Below are 16,429 nucleotides of genomic sequence, written 5' to 3' on the forward strand. Positions count from 1 at the left end.
ATGAGTTCTGCTAATAGTACTAATATTTACAGAGTTGTACAAATAAATGTCGACCGAGAGTGCTTTCACCTACATTATCTCATTTGACACTCGGCAGGGCTGGGGCAGGAGGCAGCCTGGGTCATTCAGCCCCTGAATGGGATCCATCCAACGTCTTACTCAGCAGGACTCTGCTTTCACTGTTCCTAAGCTCAGATCCCCTTTTTCCTGGTTCACACCAGGTATAGAAATTGCTATCTGCACTCCTCTTTAGCGCCAGGGAAGAGGCCCTAAACTTCTTTAGGGTGGGTGAGCTCTTCAGAACTAAGTCATCTGACAGTGGGTAGGGCTGAGCTTCCACGGAAGGAGCACAGAGAGGCATCAGTCACCTGAATGGTGACGGATGGGCAGTGACCAGAGCCAGATGACTTGGGCACTCAAAAGTATTGGGGTTAAAGGTCAGGTAAGGGACTGTGCAATGCTATCTCAGAATGTCCTGCCAGGGTGAACCCAAGGGAGACATCTTGGGAAGGGCATGTGGACCCAAAGCAGCATAAAGGCACAAATAAAGTAAGAACAGAAGGGCAGCCATCATTTTAATGACATTGATCTTTGGTGTTTCCCTTGTTAGCAGTCAGACTATCCCCCTCTCCTCCCACCAAAATGTCTCTATGATGAGTTAACAAACAGAAAGGAAATCACATTTCTTTATACTAAAAACAAAATCATCAGAGCCTTGATTTCTCTACTAGAAACTACACGTACAGTTCAAGATTTCACATGCAACACCTGACAGGACAGACTGACACCCTGCCCTCTGACCCGGAGCTGCGCCCCTTGCCCAGCCCTGAGCCAGGCAGATAATCTGCCCAGGGTCATAATACTGACACACGAAGCCAGTGCTCCGGTGGGCACTGGGGAAGGATCTTGGTGAAGCAACCCACAGGCAGGCTGTCCTGCGACCCACCCCTCCTTGTCCCAAGCTCCCTGAATGAGCTCCTGCCCACTAATCTGTATCACTTCCCTTTCCCTGGGGAAAAAAAAATCCTCAGTAAGCAAGTGAACTGACCCCATCACCAAATAGCTGTCCCCCCACCAGTTAAGTTATTCCCAGAGCTCAGCCTAAGATGCCCTGGTTTGAAGCCCTCTTTGGATCTGAAGAGGCTAGAGATGGGAGAGAACTTCGAGGGGGCTAGGATTCTCCTCCTTTCCAGCGGGTTAAAGTCCCAGCAGCCCTGCCCTGGGAACACAGTTGTCTTCACTTCAGGCTTTCCCCAGAGCTGGAAGACGATTTGTCCTCATGGCCTTTAGGCCTCTTCCTATCCCTTGCCCCATGAGAGAAGAGGACTCGTGGTGAGAAAAGCCCAGAGGCCCACTCTGCCCATTTTGGGCCTTGGTGCACAGAGGGTAGTACCGGGTGACCACCGAACAGGGCAGTGGGATGGTCACGAAGTTCTGGTGTGTATGTGTGTCCCTGGCCTCCGGAAGGTTAACGTGGGGAATGCTGCCCCGGCTTCCCCTCTCAGCCCTCTCTTGCAACCCATCGGATCCCCCCTTTGTGGCCAGCAGCTTCTCCATGTGCACAGTTTCTAGTCGGCTACGAGGTCAGGTCTCTGCTCAGCAGTACGAGGGGTGGCACCCACGGGCAGAGCTGTTTCTACCTATCCCTCGGCTCTCCACTAGGGCACCCGGTGCTGTCAGAAAGCCGGTTATTGTTGGTTAGATCACTGTATGAGATTGGTCCCACAGTGCTTGGGGAGGCTGGCCTGGCAGTGCCCGTCCGGTGGCTCGGGCCTCGCTCAGCCGCCGGCTCTAGCTCTGGGAGGCTGTGGCCCTCAGGCTCTGGGGCCAGCCCTCGGGAGGTAGAGGGGCGGGGAGCCCCGCCGTCCATCGGCCCTGGCTCTGAACCCGTCTGGGAGCTTCTGTGGATCCTGTGGCTGACGATGATATTGTTGCCAAAGCCACCCATGGAGGCCATGGTGGTGCTCTGCTCCCGCTGCACCACCGCCGTCATTCCACCTTCGGCCATCAGTCTCTGGATCCTGGTGAGCGCGTCTTCCCCTCCCGGCCCATACTCTGGACCCTCACCTGAAAGGCACAAAGGAGCAGAAGGGGTGAATTAGGAAAGATGGGACAACTGATTCCTGGGGACCCGCAGGCTCCACACTTTATGGCTCTTTTCCACTACTACACACAGCTGCCCTTCTCGTCCACTTGACTCTGTATTGAGGGCACGGGGCTTCCCTTTAGATAATCCCATAGCGTGGCCAGCACACCCTCTTTCAACATCTGGGATGGAGGAACTCATGAGCACTGCCTGACACGCCCCCCCCAACCACTGGGGAGTCAGAGAGCAAATAGTAATGCCTTCATTTTACAAATGAGAAAAGTCATCTGCCCAAGCAGCCAGGAAGCAGAGCCACCCTTTGAGCCTAGGGCCTCTGGCCTAAGTCCAGGGCTTCCTCCCCGAGATCTCACACTCTCTTCCAGACACGAAGAGCCAGGAAAGCACATTTTGGGTTCACTTGGTACCAGGCTCTGTACTGAGTGCCGCTGTTTCCCGCAGGGAACTCATTCCTTTTGTCAAGCCAGGAATTCTCCATGTGTTTCTCTTAAGAGGCATTCAGGACACTCCTGAGGACACCCCGGTTCATCAGTCACAGAGCAAGTTCAGTCCCCATCCATCCCAGCCCAGGAGGCTCTGGCTTCACGGCCCTCGTCCCGTGCAGGCCGAGGCTCTTCAGAACCAGCTTCTCTTGGGCTTCGGGCTTTTGCTATTCCCAGCTCCTCCTCTCCATGGCCTCAGCCCTGGTGCCGGGACTGCGGAGAGCCTCCTCGTGCTCGGCAGGTCTGCGGCACACGAGGGGGTGGCCCAAACCGCTGCCGCTGCCTCTGCTTCCCTCTCCCCTTTCAGGGCTGAGGTTTTGGGCAACTTTGTTAGCCCAGCTCCTGGCCTGTCTCAGCTGGGCTGGCTGGACTCAGAAGGATTTCTTTTCTGCAGCTGTGCCCTGACCTGCCTTTTTGTTGACAGCTACTTTTGCTTAGGAGGCCTCCCTCTGTCCCTCACTGTCCCAGTCCCTTCTCTAGAGTCAAGCTTCCAGGGCAGTTTGACACCCACCATTCCAGAGGCCCCATTCGATTCTCTCCTTGCTGATGCACTGCCGCCTGCTTGCCCCGGGCCCCTCAAGCAGCTGCATTCGGCTGCCTTCAGCTGGTCTCCAGGGCCACTAGTGAACTCCCCTCACTGGCCCTTTTCCACTGAGCTGTAATCAAGAGGCCTCCACAACAAGACCTCTCAGGCAGGAGAAGGCATGGCGAGGACGCTTTGCTTAAAGCGTCTGCCTTCCTGGTGGTGAGTCTCTAGCAAGAATGCGCACCCTGAGACCCCCAGCAAAGGGGTGCTGACTGCGGATGTCCCTCACCTAGATACAGGCACTGCTAACTCCGACCATTCCCTGAATGGAAGAGAGGCCTGCTGCTTTCCAAGAACTTTGTCTGCAGTGAAACTATCCCCAACACCGTCCCAGGGTATGTGCTGGGCTGGCAGGCGTTCCACTGGCATTAGGGCTTAAGACACCAGGCTCTGTGCCTAGTGAGTTATCGACTTTTGCAGTGACCTGTTTCCAGGGGCAGGACAGTACCACAGGGGCTAATGCTGGGGCCCCCGCTTTCTCTGTGCAGCTTTCAGCTAAGGCTCTCAAGCTCGGGCCATCATTTCAGGAAGACCATGGGCCAGGCCGAAGGGGGCAAGTGACAAACTCTGGCCATCCTCAGTCTCCATCTTCTTATCCAGCATGAGCCAGAGGAGGGTCTGCAGGGGTTTATGTCAGGTGGGCGGAGAGTTGTACTCTTGGCTTAGTCTCTCCCAGGGCTGTTGGGAGCAAACACCAGCAACTGCTTTCCTCACAAAGGGGAAGAGAACCCTGGGGGCTCTCTGGAAATGGCAGTGGGGCCAGGGTTCTGGAGACAATGGGACTCCAGTCTGTGCTTGTCCTCTGGGAGCAGAGAGAACCCTTTGGAGTGTGCACTGACTCAGTGTTGATGCCAGATCTTCTCAGCAAGTTCTAGGACACATTATGTTTTCAGAGGCAGCTGGATCAGCTCTTTGCCACAATGCCCTAGAAGGGAGACTGGCTGGGAGTGGAGGCTTCACAGCTCAAAGGAGAAAACGGACACTTCAATCAGCCCTCGAGTGCCCTCTCCACCAAACCCAGGCAGGCCCTATGGGAAAGGAGCTGACACACAGGACGCAGGAGCAGAGGAGCATCAGCCCTCTCACATTCTGGCCTTCCCAACGGGTGAGGGCCAGGGGACAGGAATGCTGGACAGCAGCAGAAGGGAGAGTGCCAACCATGAGCAGCTCCTCGGTCTAAGCTATCCACTCCTTATCTGCACCCCACCCCATCCTGTTGTTAGCCAGAGGAGTGTCAGGCCCTGACTCAAGGCTGTGCTCTGGAGGCAGCTGAGCAGCCCCCTGCAAACTTCCTCTGCACAGCCCTTGCTCTGGCAAGAGCTCAACAGATTGCAATCACATTTTTACAGAACTAGAAAATCAGAAGTGGTCTCATAACCCTTGCGCACTGGCTGATGGGAAAGAGCTGGGCATGGACAGGCAATTAGCAAACGCACAGCTCTTTTCCCATTAATTATCAGCTGCTTTCCTTCCCCCGCCAGGAGGCAGGGAAACCCCTTTAACAACCGAGAGAATGACCATGTACAGCTCTGGAGAGCCGGGGATCCAGAGGTGGCTCCGCCCATGATGTTTTGCCAACCAGTTTCTGGCTGATTGTTTTGTAGGCTGGGGGATGGGGTGAAGAGATCATCTTTCTGCTGTGTGGACAGGAAAATTCAGGGCCAAAGAGGGGCCGAGCCAAGTCACAACCTTGGCTCATGGCCACTGCTTCCTTCTGGCTCTACTCTTGACTCAGTGGGTCACAAAAAGCATTTGAAAAGCACGGAATCCATGAGGAGATCGAGGCAGCTGCCACCAGACCCAATCTATCCCTCTGCCTGCTCTACCCATCTTCCTCGGCAGAGCCTTCTACAGTCACTGACTAATGTCGGCCAGAGCAGCGAGGCCAGCAGCAGACCGCAGCAAGAGCCGTCCTGTCCTGTGTCTGTCCGGCTGACCCTGCGGGGGGATTCGCTTCACTGGCATCCAGAACGTCTCTGTTGTTGTTTAACTGGAAAAGAGGAGGCAGGGTTTCCTTTAAGAGCCAGGCTGCCTGCATACCCCACGCGTCTCAGGCCAGCAGACTCCAGACTCCAGACACACCGGGCTCCTGGTTGGCTCAGCCCATGCAAGGTCTGGCAGGAGTGGCTACAGGGCCTGGGTGGTCTGGCTCTGTGCTGGCGAAGAGGTTCACCATGCCCTAGAGGCCAGCGTGGTGCTTGGCCACCCCGTCTCTCAAGTCTGCTCTGCACCTCTGGAGCCTAGTGCTCGGAGGCTAAAAGTCGTGGCTTCGGCTGAACAGAAATCCTGCGGCCATCTGATGCTCTGCCCTTGCCATGGCTCAATGTCCAATCTGGATCCTGCCCTCCCCGAGCAGGATGGGCCCCATCAGAGACGGATGTGGAAGACACTAAATCCTGCACTCGCTCGAGGCCAACGGATGCTTCCCGCGGGGATCCAGACTAAGTAAACCAGTGTTGAGGGTGACTTGGGTCCCTACCAGGCCCCCTCTTCGGTGGTCTCTCTCAGCCACATACATGCCTGCTCGCATCAGCTGCCTTGTCTGAAGTCTGGGCTGGCTCAGGGCGCTAAGAAAGCTTTGGCGCGAGAACAGGCTGTTGAACACAGCAGATGACAGACTCCAAAGAGGCTTGGCTCTGCTGTTTCAAAGCGCTAATTGGTTCTTACAAGTTCGAGGCCAGCACCCAGCATGGGGGCGATGGTTGACTGTGCCCCACCCACCCAAGAGGCTGGCCAGCAGGGCAGTGCCCTCCACTGACTATAGGGGACAGTTATTCTCTGAAGGAGGGACACCATCCACTGGAACTGTTCAACGTGGCCCCAGAGGACTGAAGCAGGAGCTCTGACGGGAAGGTGCCGAGTTCGAAAGGAGCTACTCCCCGGCAAGGAGAGACATTCCAGAGGAGAAGAGGCTGCCCAGAAGAGCACAGGCTGCTCAGAGAAAGCCGAAGGGCAGAGTGTTGGCAGTGGGAGGGGGTCTCGTATGATGGCCTCTGAGCTCCCTTCCTTCCAATCTGAAGAGTGTGAAGCCACAGGCTCTGTCTATATCCATCCTGGAGCCGTGACCACCTCCATTTTGAGCAGTCTCTCTCCCAGGGCCTTGAGGGTTCAGTTTTGCCCAACCAATGCTATGTGACACAACAAATCAGAGGCGAGGGAATAGGGCAGAATGGCCCCAGACCCTGTTCTGAACCGGAAGCCAGGTGCAGAGCCCTCAGGGGCAATCAGTGAACATGAAATCCCAGCATCCTCCCGACTTCCCTACATGGACAGTGAAACATGGAGGTTTCCCAGGAACTGGGGGGGTAGAAGGGGTCTGTATGGGAGAGATTTCATACCCCTTTGTCTGGTTTCTGACTCTCAGGAAATATTGGCCCTACCTGGGATAGATGGAGTCCCTAAGGAAGCTGTGAAAGTCACCCTGAGATCACCCTCCTTGGCTAGGTTGGGGAGAGACCCAATTCATGGAGGAGCTTGGTCCAAGGAGAAGGCACTTGGGTTAATTACATACTGGGGATTCACTATGAAAATCTCCATTCAGGGAAAGCTCAACTATCCACTGGACTGCTGGATCCCATCAATGGCCATTCCCCTCCCCACCTCATCCCCATCCCCACCAGACAGCTCCTACCTTCGCCAGACCCTGAGGCTGCTGCCCCCAGCTCCTGTACCTCCCTTTCCGTCTGGGTTTCAGCATTTTGTAGCTGAGGTGCCAAAGTCTGGGTGCCCTGAGATGTCACTGAAGTGGTCGGGTGCCGGGGCTGGAGGCCAATAGCATTCATTAAGCCCATGTCCCTGTCTGGCCTCCATGTGGCTCTGCTGCTTCTAGACAGAGACAGAAAAACCAAAGTCAGACCAGACTTTTCCCTGAGCCTTAGCATCCCAATTCTCAGGCACACAGACTTTCCAGACAGTGACCAGGCAAAATTCTGAAAGAAGAGGGTTTCTGTTCCAGGTCTGCCAGTTTGGGGGACAGTTCTGCCTTTACCTATATTCCGTCCCAGATTGACCTGGGCCCAATTCTCCCCCTGGGCTAGGGATGAGCCTTCTGAACCTGGTGAAGCTGGTCCTCATTGACAGACACCCAGTCCACCACAGGACCTGTCCTCAAAGGTTTTGCAGCTTGGGAAGAAACCTGTAAGAACCTGGGTTCCACCGGCACAGGCTTGGAGGGCCCAGGGTCAGCTCCCAGCCAGGAGGAGGCATCAGAGGAGGACGTCAATAGAGAAGCTGGATAATTCAATAATGAAAATGAACAGCACCAGCTTGGTGCCCTCCAATTAGATTCAAGTACCTCTGGGGAACTGAGGCCCTAAGCCTTTCTGACCATCCTGGGGAATGAAGAGTGGACTTTGCATGGGTTATATGGTGCTCTCTCTCAACTTCAGCCCCTTTTCCCCAATTGTCCTGTGTCTCTGCTGCAAGAACCCCACTTTGCTCCCCAAGACCTTGGCCTTTCAGAGGCAGGAAGGAAAAGCCACATTCCAACTTTCTGGGCCAACAGGCTTCTAGTGGTCATCTAGCTTGGGATGTGACCTCCATGCTCTACTGAGTAGGGACTCAGGTGTAGTGAGGGGACAGAACAACTATAAAGAATGTTAAGAGGGAGGGAGGGAGAGAGGGAGAGACAGAGAGACAGAGAGAAAGGAAGGGAGAGAGACAGAGAGAGATAGAAAGACACAGAAAGACAGAGAAAGACAGAGAAACAGAGAGAGAAAGAGAGAAAGAGACAGAGAGAGAGAGAGAGAGATACACACGCACCATTCCCATTCTAGCTGGCTGCTCTTCCCCTCCTCTCCACACACTTACCCAGGCCTCTCGCTGCTCCTGCTGTTGGAATGGACGGTGAAGACTGTCTCATTCAACTGGTCCCAGTAGTACTCAACACCAGAGTTTAAGGCCCTAAAAGGCAGAGGTGGCGAAGGAGAGGGTATTGAAGGCATCAGAGAGGGGACCATGAGACCTCTGGCTCTCCAACCCCTGCCCCATGAATCTGTGGGCTTGGGCCTGGAAGCACTCATCTCTTCTCTTTCCTAGGGATGCAGAGAGAAAACAGAGGAGGAAGACTACATGGCCTTGGGTTTCCTCCTTCATTAAGATGAACTTTCAATGGGGAAGGACAGGCACCTTGCTAGAAGATAGAATTCCTATCGCTCTACTTCTAGCCTGCTTCCTCTTCCCCTGGCAGATGCCAACTACAAGGGCAGAAGGGGTCAGTGGGATGAGTGAGGGACATGAGTCCAATTCCCAGAGCTGATACTCATCATCCATGGCTGCCCATGGCAGTCCCTTAGCCTCTCTGAGATGGAGTCTCCTCATTTGTAAAATGGGAATAATACTTAAGCTCATGGGCTCATGGGTTTAGAGGTGAAAGGAACCTTAGAAGTTAATCATTTCATCTCATCCCTCTCATTTTGCAGGCATGTGCTCCCCCTAACTGCATCCTCCACCTTTAGAAAGGTGAGCTCATTATTGAGGCAGTGTGAAGGCTTGGAATGAGCGTGAGATCTCACTCCTGGCTCTGCTGTCCATGAACTACCTAACGGGGCAGTCATTCAATGAGGCCCATTTGTAAGATGAGGGAGAAGGATGAGGCAATTTCCCTCTAAGTCCCTCCCAATTTCTCTGAAATTGAGACCCACAGAGGTGAGTGATTTGCCTAAGAACATGTGGAGTAAGAAATGGAGCCAGGATCTGAACGCTGGTCCTCTTGTCTTCCAAAGTCCAGGCCTCTTCCCACTGTACCCTGCTGCCTCCTAGGGTGGCTTGGAGGAACTAAAGAAATCAACAAGCCTTTGTTAAGCACCTAACTACATGCTGCTGCGGATACAATGACAAAGATGAAACTGCCCCTGCCCTCGAGGAGCTTACGTTCCAGAGACAAGATCACATGTCGACACAGATGGGAAATAAATGTGTACAAAACATATACATCAGTAACAACGTGATTTAGAACAGCTGAAGGAGGATCAAGAAAGGCTTCCTGTAGGAAGCGGCATCTGAACTGAGCCATGAGGAAGAGTCAAGGAGGGAGTGCATCGTGGGCATAGGGGAAAGCCTGTCCCTAGAGATGGGAGATGGTCCTGGGTATGGAACAGTAAGGCCAGCGTGGCTGCCCGGTAAGTACCTGAAGGGGAGGGACAGGTGATAAGCCTAGAGAGGCAGGCTGGTCACTTTTCACTCTTCTGATCTGCCTGTGTCATGTATTCAGCATGTACACCATGTTTTCCTCATGTCCCAGGGTATGGGAGATATCTACCCTGTGTGTGCCTGGGGAACTACAGGGTAAGTCACCGGTCACCAAATCCACTCTTTACCACGAGAGACAGTTCATCATGGTTCATGCTATAGGGAAGACTTGCCCTACTCTGGGATAAAGTGGTTTCCCAGGGGAAAAAAACTCCCATTTTCTACAGATGCATTTTCCTCAAAATGACTTTGTGAGGCAGGTGATGCAAGTATTAGAATTCCCATTCTTAAGATGAGGAAACGGAGGCTCAATGACAAAGTGATCTGCTCAGTGTTGCAGATGATTTAGTAAGTGCTGAAGATGGGATTCAAAGCCAGATTTCCCGATTTCAAGTCCAAGCCCACAGCACTGGCAAGGCTAGTTAGGGGGGACAAATGAGGTTGGGAAGAAGGTCCAGAGCCATCCCAGTGCTAAGCATTGGCCTGGAAAGATGACTGAGAGGGTTATGGAATGCCTTGGCAAGCTGGCAGAACTGGAGGAAAGATGACAGCAGAAAGAACTGGGGCCTGGAGAGGATGGTGGGCTCCCCTAGTGTCCAGTCTGTCTTCACGGGGTTATGCATACATCAAGATAGAGGTCTGGCTTGAGTATGAGTCCCCTTCTTCCTGAGGGAAAGCGTCAAAGCCAACAGACCCAGTGGTCCTTTCTACTGTTTTCGGATGGCTCTTCGATTCCAATGGTGAGGCCTAGTTCGAGAGCTGAGGTTAGCATCATCTCTTCATCAGATCCTTTCTTTCAAGGAAGCACTATCTCCCACCTCCTCCTAGCAAAAATGGCTATACCAGGGTATGGACCAGGAAAAGCAAGAACAACGGAGCGTGAGGATGAAGGGGAAGAACTTAAAAAAAAAAAGGGAAAGGGGCATGACAACCATGAACTGGATACACTTTAAGCACAGAGATGCCCCCCAACCTCAAATCAAGCTGTAACCACATTTTTCCCATGAGCTAATCCAGGTTACATTAAGCCCCCTCTGAGACCAGCTGCCTGGGAGCCACTGATTTACAAACTTGTCAGAATTTATTGACAGATGGTGACACTGTGCGGGTTGCTGCCAGAAACACGCCTCTGTACTTCTCGACAGCCAAGGATGGAGTGGCAGAAAACCGTTCACACCAAACCTACAATGCAGCCGTGCTCCCCCTGACAAGGAACCCTCCAAATCTCGGAAAAGATGTCACCAGAAGGCCCGTTCCCCAAGTGGCTACTGAGTGACGCTGGCTGCCACAGGGTCCCCCCATCACACAAAAGCTGCTTCCAATCTGGGCTACGTGCGTCACTGGGCCTGCCAGCCACAAGCAGAAGGCTCAGCCTCTGTGCAGGAAAGGAGGGCTCAGGAGCTGCCGATCAGAAGCAAAACCAAGCGGCAGACTCCTCCTCTCACTGACACACCGATCTCTGCTCCTTCTGCCACAAAAACGGCAGCCTTAATTCCCCGTCTCGATACTCTTGTTCTCATGTGGTCAGATCAACACCGGCACGAAGCTTGTGGCCCTGACTCAAATTCCAATGGCTGCCGCCATAAGGACAGGGATGAAGATGCCCTTTCGGGCCAGACCTAACCCGCTTGGTACTTTGGGAACTCAGGCGTCAAATTCCTGGTGTTTAGGCTAAAGAACGACCACTATCACCTTCTGCACCCTCCCCCATTTTGGGTCCTGATGGAGATGAATGAGTCAATGTTTTCAAAATGTCTTCTGTTCCTCTTGAAAGATTGATTAACAGACAAGAGAATGAAGAGGGGCAGAAAATCCATCCTGACTGAGGCTCTCCTGAAGTCCTTTGATTCAATACCTGGTCGTTCATAGACATAGACAGCATTACCTTTAAGATGTGTTCAGACTGCCAGACTCCTACTAACGACTCCACCTTCTGGGGTACCTGAATACACCAGGGAGACTTCCTCATGCAGCTGATGGCTCTTTGCCATCTTCACTGACCATGGAACATTCTGAGATGGCCGCAGGGCCAAGGAAACCAGCATTACTCGCGTTCCTCTCACTGCAGGCAAGGCCCTTGCTCTTCCTGTTTTTCTGTCCAAGTCTCCTTTCACCCTGCCATGGTTTTAGGGTTATTTAGGTGGTGGTGGTATTGCTGAATGAGGTCCTATCCTAGAATGTGTGTGTCTTAGACTAAAAGGTAGATCAAGGTAGAATAGTTTGAATAGTCTGGAACAAGCTCAGGGCTCATCTCCAAGTCCCAACTGCTAACTGCCTGGGGTTTAAAGGGAAGATATCAGTTCTGGAAGCTGGATAGCTTGAAAGAGGCTAATTTCATGACACTGCTAAAATATTCTTTCAGATTTAGGAGACAGAGTAGGATAGTTGGAAGAGAGCTTAATGTAGTGTCTCAGGACCCAAGTTTGATCCCAATCACTCCTCTGGGGGCTGTTTCCTGCTCTAGGTCTGAGATGGGGGACAGCAGGTGCTTTCAACTCCTTTGCTCTCTCAGCTATAGGACATCTGGGGGCAAGCATTCAATATGGCTGGTGGCTGGAGAAGTAGAATAAGGCTTGTAGTTCTCTTGAGGAATAGAGGTGGGACTTTGACAGGACTCTCTTGGGCACCTGTCACACTGCAACACCTCATTTAGCATTTAGGGTCCCAGGCTGAATTGCCCCATACATCCAGAACAACAGGCCATTTCCTGGAGGCTGGCAAAAAGCGTCATATCTCTCAGTCTGGGTCTTCACACTCAAAATGGCTATCAGTCAGGGGGCGCTGGCAGGGCTGGCAATGCTCCAAATTGGGGGTAGTGGGGTGTAACAGGAAAGAAGGGGAGGGAGCACCTCACTACTTGGAGGGATGGGGGAATGGGAGAGACTGGGCTGCCAGCCACCACACCAGCTCCACGTGGTGGTTTGGTTGTGAGGAGCTATTCTGGTCCTGGGTGTCACACGATTTGTGTGGCTGTGCTGGAGCTGAAAGCCAACGGCTCATCCACAGCAGCTGGGGGCTACCTGACAACATGATCCCCTGAAACGGCTCCCTCAACGACTCCTTCTCCTGGGGGGCCTGAGACTCACTACAGTCCAGCAGAGCGTGCCCGACCACGTTCCCTCTGGAGATACCTTCACCGCTGTCAAACGGGCTCTCTGGTGCTCCTGAGAAACCACCATTCGATCCAATGGGCCAGGGCTGAGCAGCCATGCACCATCCTGAGCGAGCAGAGACTTAAGTTGGGGATGATGGAGGAGACTCATGACCGGAGTTTGTAGCCATAAATTAGGCCGCAATGGGGACTGAGAAAAGGCCAAAGGAGGGCCTCCTAATCTGAGGGGACATGCCCTGGGGAATGGGGGGCCAGAGAGCATCATGACTGATAAGGTTAGGATTCTGAATCTCAGGGAGCTGCCTAATAAAGAGGTAACAGACTGCGCACCAAGTTCCCCATTTATTTACTCTCCTCAATCTGAGACAGAGACGAAAAATGGGCAGCTCAACATATGTGAAATTCGCCCTTTATCGCTTCTCCCATTTTCCACTGCATGTCCAGGTGGCCCATTAAATACCAGACAGGCATATTGGTCAAGTGGCAGGTGTTCTAATCTGGGATCTCTGAACTTCTGTCAACGTGAGTGGCTTCCTTTGTGGTCTTAATCTTTTATTTTATGCATTTACACACACTTTTCTGAGAAGGAGTCTGGGGCACAGAAAAGGTCAGAAACTCCTGGTCTAGGGACAAGAGTTGTATCCTAACGTATCCCAGCAGCAGGCTGTTTGACCTTAGGAGATTCACAACTGTTCTGGGCTTCAGCCTTCTCATGCAGAAAATAGATACACTTGTCTTCCTAAAGATGGACAAATGTGTGGATGGATATTTGAGGGGCTTGACCTCCTGTCTTGAGGTATCTGCCAACCAGCTCACAAGACAGGAGTCTCAGCCCTCCCAAGGAGGAAGGCTACATGACTGTGCCACTTCCAGGCCGAGGGAGCCCTCCGTAGAAGGGAGCCGATGGCAGAGTCAAGCCTTTGGGTGGGCAAGATGTCATCATCCAAGGGGCTCTGAGGAGGGATGTGGATGTGGATGTGGGTGAGGAGCAGAGAAGGGGCTCCAGGGGCCCAAGGAACTCACTCTGAGTTTAACTGAATTGTCTGTGACTCACCCAAAACGTGTAGGGTTAGGGTTTTTGATAGAAAAGCTTTTGCACAGCAGTGACACTACTAGGTTGTAAGAGAGTGGGGGCTGTGTGCTCTGGGCCCCAAGTCCCTACAGTGGTGGCAGCCAGGATCCAGCTGCGGCCAAGAGGGCCAAACCCAAGTCAGCAGAGCCCAGGAGTTTGAAGGAAGATCCTCAACAGCCCCAAACTAGCACGAGCAGACAGCTTCCCATTTTCCCAAACAAGTCTTCCAGCACTGAGCAACAAGCTCTCTGAAAGACTGGGTCTTGGGGGAGTAATAGGAGGAGGCAGACATGGTCACATGCCTTGAAGCAAGACGTGTTTCAGAGAAGCCTGATTCTAGCTGACAGAGATGAGGGGGAGGGGGCAGACAGGGAGGACAGGTCTGGAGCCAGGGATGGATGGATGGATGGATGGATGGATGGATGGATAGTTTTAGGGAGATCACAAGAGACAGGCTGGAGGAAGAAGCAGCACAAAGGATCACGAAGGGCACTCCTGAAGAGGAACAAAGGCTAGGGAGATGTTGGCCTGGGAGGAAAGGAACAATCGATTCCCCTTCTTAGCCGCAGTCTACTTTACGCTAAGATCTAGATACATCTCATAAGCTAAGATCAATTCAGCAAATATTTATTAAAGAGCCGCTGTGCTTGGCAGTGAAGGAGGTACAAAATTGAAAGGAGGCACAGTTCCTGCCCTCATGGAGCTCACAGTCTGGCAGAAGGACAAGATGCCCCCCTTTTACCCCCACCTCTCTACAGAGACAACTAGAAAACAAAATAATACAGGAAAAGTGGTTTAGAACAATGTGCTCTGTGAAAAGAAAAACAAAGTCCTGGGGCTCAAGAGCTAAGATGGGAGAATCAACGTTTCCATGGAGCACAAGAGATTCCACAAGGTTCCTTCTCACCTGGACCTCCACACATCATTTCTTCTTGCTGGCCTTACTCAGCTAAAGAGGTCTTTCTGCTGTCCAGAACTCTCAGGATCAGTACAGAAAGAATGAGGCTCAAGGGCTGTCTCATCAGTAGTGCTCTACCACAGCATCCAGGGCACTGCCCAGCCCATACAATGGAAAGGAAGCAGTGCCAGCCTGCTGGCCTGCCTGTTTGTCTACCTGTCTGTCTGTTTTCCCACCTGTTTTCCCACCTGCCTGCCCACCTGCCCACCTGTCTGCCCCCACCAGTGTGCTTATTTCTTTCACCTGACTGTGAAGGGTGGGGATGGTCTGTTCTTTCCAGGAGCCACAGGCCCTACCAACTAGACCACATTGCTTTGGGAGCTCCACAGCTTTCTACACCGTGACTGAATCAAGGGGAAGAGGGCATCGGGATAGGCTGGCAACAGAAGCAGCTGAAGCCAGGTGGGATCTGTCTGTGTCTTCCAGCAATTAAAAGCATTTTTTGACTCAGAGACTTCTCAGAGGTGGTCCACAGATCTGACTGCTGCTAGGACAATGCCAAGGCTAACTCTGGGGCAGGGGGAGAATCTCCTGGATTCATCCTCACCACTATCGCCTATAAAGGAAAGGGGGAGGAGCAAAGGGATAGCCAGCATTTGGGAGGCCTGCTTGGGTTCTCTCCCTGAGCTGGAACTCCTCCCAATGATGATAACAACGGACAGAGCTTCCAACAGCATTTTTTTCTCTCTGCCTTCACGTCAATAAATGACAACCTCAAGCAGAAAGAAACTCGGCCTAAGAGCAATCAGAAGTGGCCTGTTAGAGCTCAAGGGCTCATCCAATTCAGGTTTCTATTCCACCTGTAATTGTGTGCCCCTTGAGGTCACAGTAAGAAAGAGGTTCAACCTTTTTTAAAGTAATTAGTGCTTTTGTCCATTGGCACTTTGGCTGTCACTAGGGAAGAAGAGAGGACCCCAAACTCAACCCAACAGAAACTGCTGTAGACTCATGAAGACAGAACAGAGCAGCACTTGACGCAGGGGCCAACAGACAGCTGGGGCTGAATTCTGGCTCCAGCACTCACTAGCTGTCTGATCCTGGGCAAATCACTCAGTCTCTCTGAGCCTCAGTTTTCTGTAAGACACAAATTTCCTCATCTGTAAAAGGGGGATACTTTTACACTTGTAACCACAGAGTGGTGTGGAGGACAGTTCTATGCGCTACTGAAAGAGGAGCTGACTGTTATTAACCACACCATACCGTAACCTCGGGCTTGGCTCTGAGGAGCTAACATCACCAATCTGGAGGGAGAAAGCTCTACAGAAAAGCGACACTCTGGGACAAAGCCTACTTCAATGGCAACTTTCAAGGACAAAATCCTGGCCCAGAGCTGTCGCCTTCCCTGTGTCCTCTCCCCCAGCCTCCCAGGTCCCCTCCCACCCACCCATCCACTCACTCTGGTCGGCAGATCACCAGGTCTCCTTTGTTGGTGCCATAAGCCAGGCCGAGCCCTGGCTCAGGCAGCCAGCGGGCAGAGTTGATGCTGACATGTCTCCGCTGGTCAGCTGGCATGGGGTAAAGAACATTGAAAACTCTCTAGAGGAGAAAAAGGGTGGGAAGGAGAAAAAAGGGGGAAAAACAACTTATTACCAAGATCAACAAAATTTAGAGTAAAACAAACTGCCAGTCACCAGGATCCTTCCTGACTTTCACAAAACAGGTTCTATCCATGTGCTGAAAAGACTGCTCTAAGGAGAACGAGCAGCTCCCTGCTACGTGGTGGGCAGCTGTGGGTCAAATTACTCTCGTCTACAGGTGCTGGTGGGAAGTCCCAGGGAGACAGTGGCAAGGATGCACACTTGACCTGGCCCACAGGGCTCTTCATCTGACTTTACTAGTCATGACCTTTGACCTCACTGAGCTTGGTCTAGCACAGCAGCTGATGATCTGGAAAGGTCAGCTAGGACTTAGGGCACGTGGCTGCCA

General features: G+C 52.6%; 1 protein-coding gene across 7 annotated transcripts in view; it reads right to left on the reverse strand.

Annotated features, from left to right (window-relative positions):
* Nucleotides 1–545: 545 nt before the first annotated feature.
* The window catches only part of AMBRA1 (autophagy and beclin 1 regulator 1), a 190,571-nt gene continuing 174,687 nt past the window's right edge, over nucleotides 546–16,429 (reverse strand). For all 7 annotated transcript variants that reach the window (XM_078149046.1, XM_021009801.2, XM_021009799.2 and 4 more), the window contains 4 exons: nucleotides 15,900–16,039; nucleotides 7,982–8,074; nucleotides 6,804–6,997; nucleotides 546–2,067 (listed from right to left, as the gene is read on the reverse strand). In XM_078149046.1, coding sequence (XP_078005172.1) covers nucleotides 1,637–2,067; nucleotides 6,804–6,997; nucleotides 7,982–8,074; nucleotides 15,900–16,039 — 858 coding nt within the window. In that variant the 3' untranslated portion in view covers nucleotides 546–1,636. The remainder of the gene's footprint in view (nucleotides 2,068–6,803; nucleotides 6,998–7,981; nucleotides 8,075–15,899; nucleotides 16,040–16,429) is intronic.

Source organism: Phascolarctos cinereus, unplaced genomic scaffold (genome assembly GCF_003287225.1).
Source record: "Phascolarctos cinereus isolate Bilbo 61053 unplaced genomic scaffold, phaCin_HiC Scaffold_9;HRSCAF=440, whole genome shotgun sequence".
Classification (NCBI taxonomy): Eukaryota; Metazoa; Chordata; class Mammalia; order Diprotodontia; family Phascolarctidae; genus Phascolarctos; species Phascolarctos cinereus.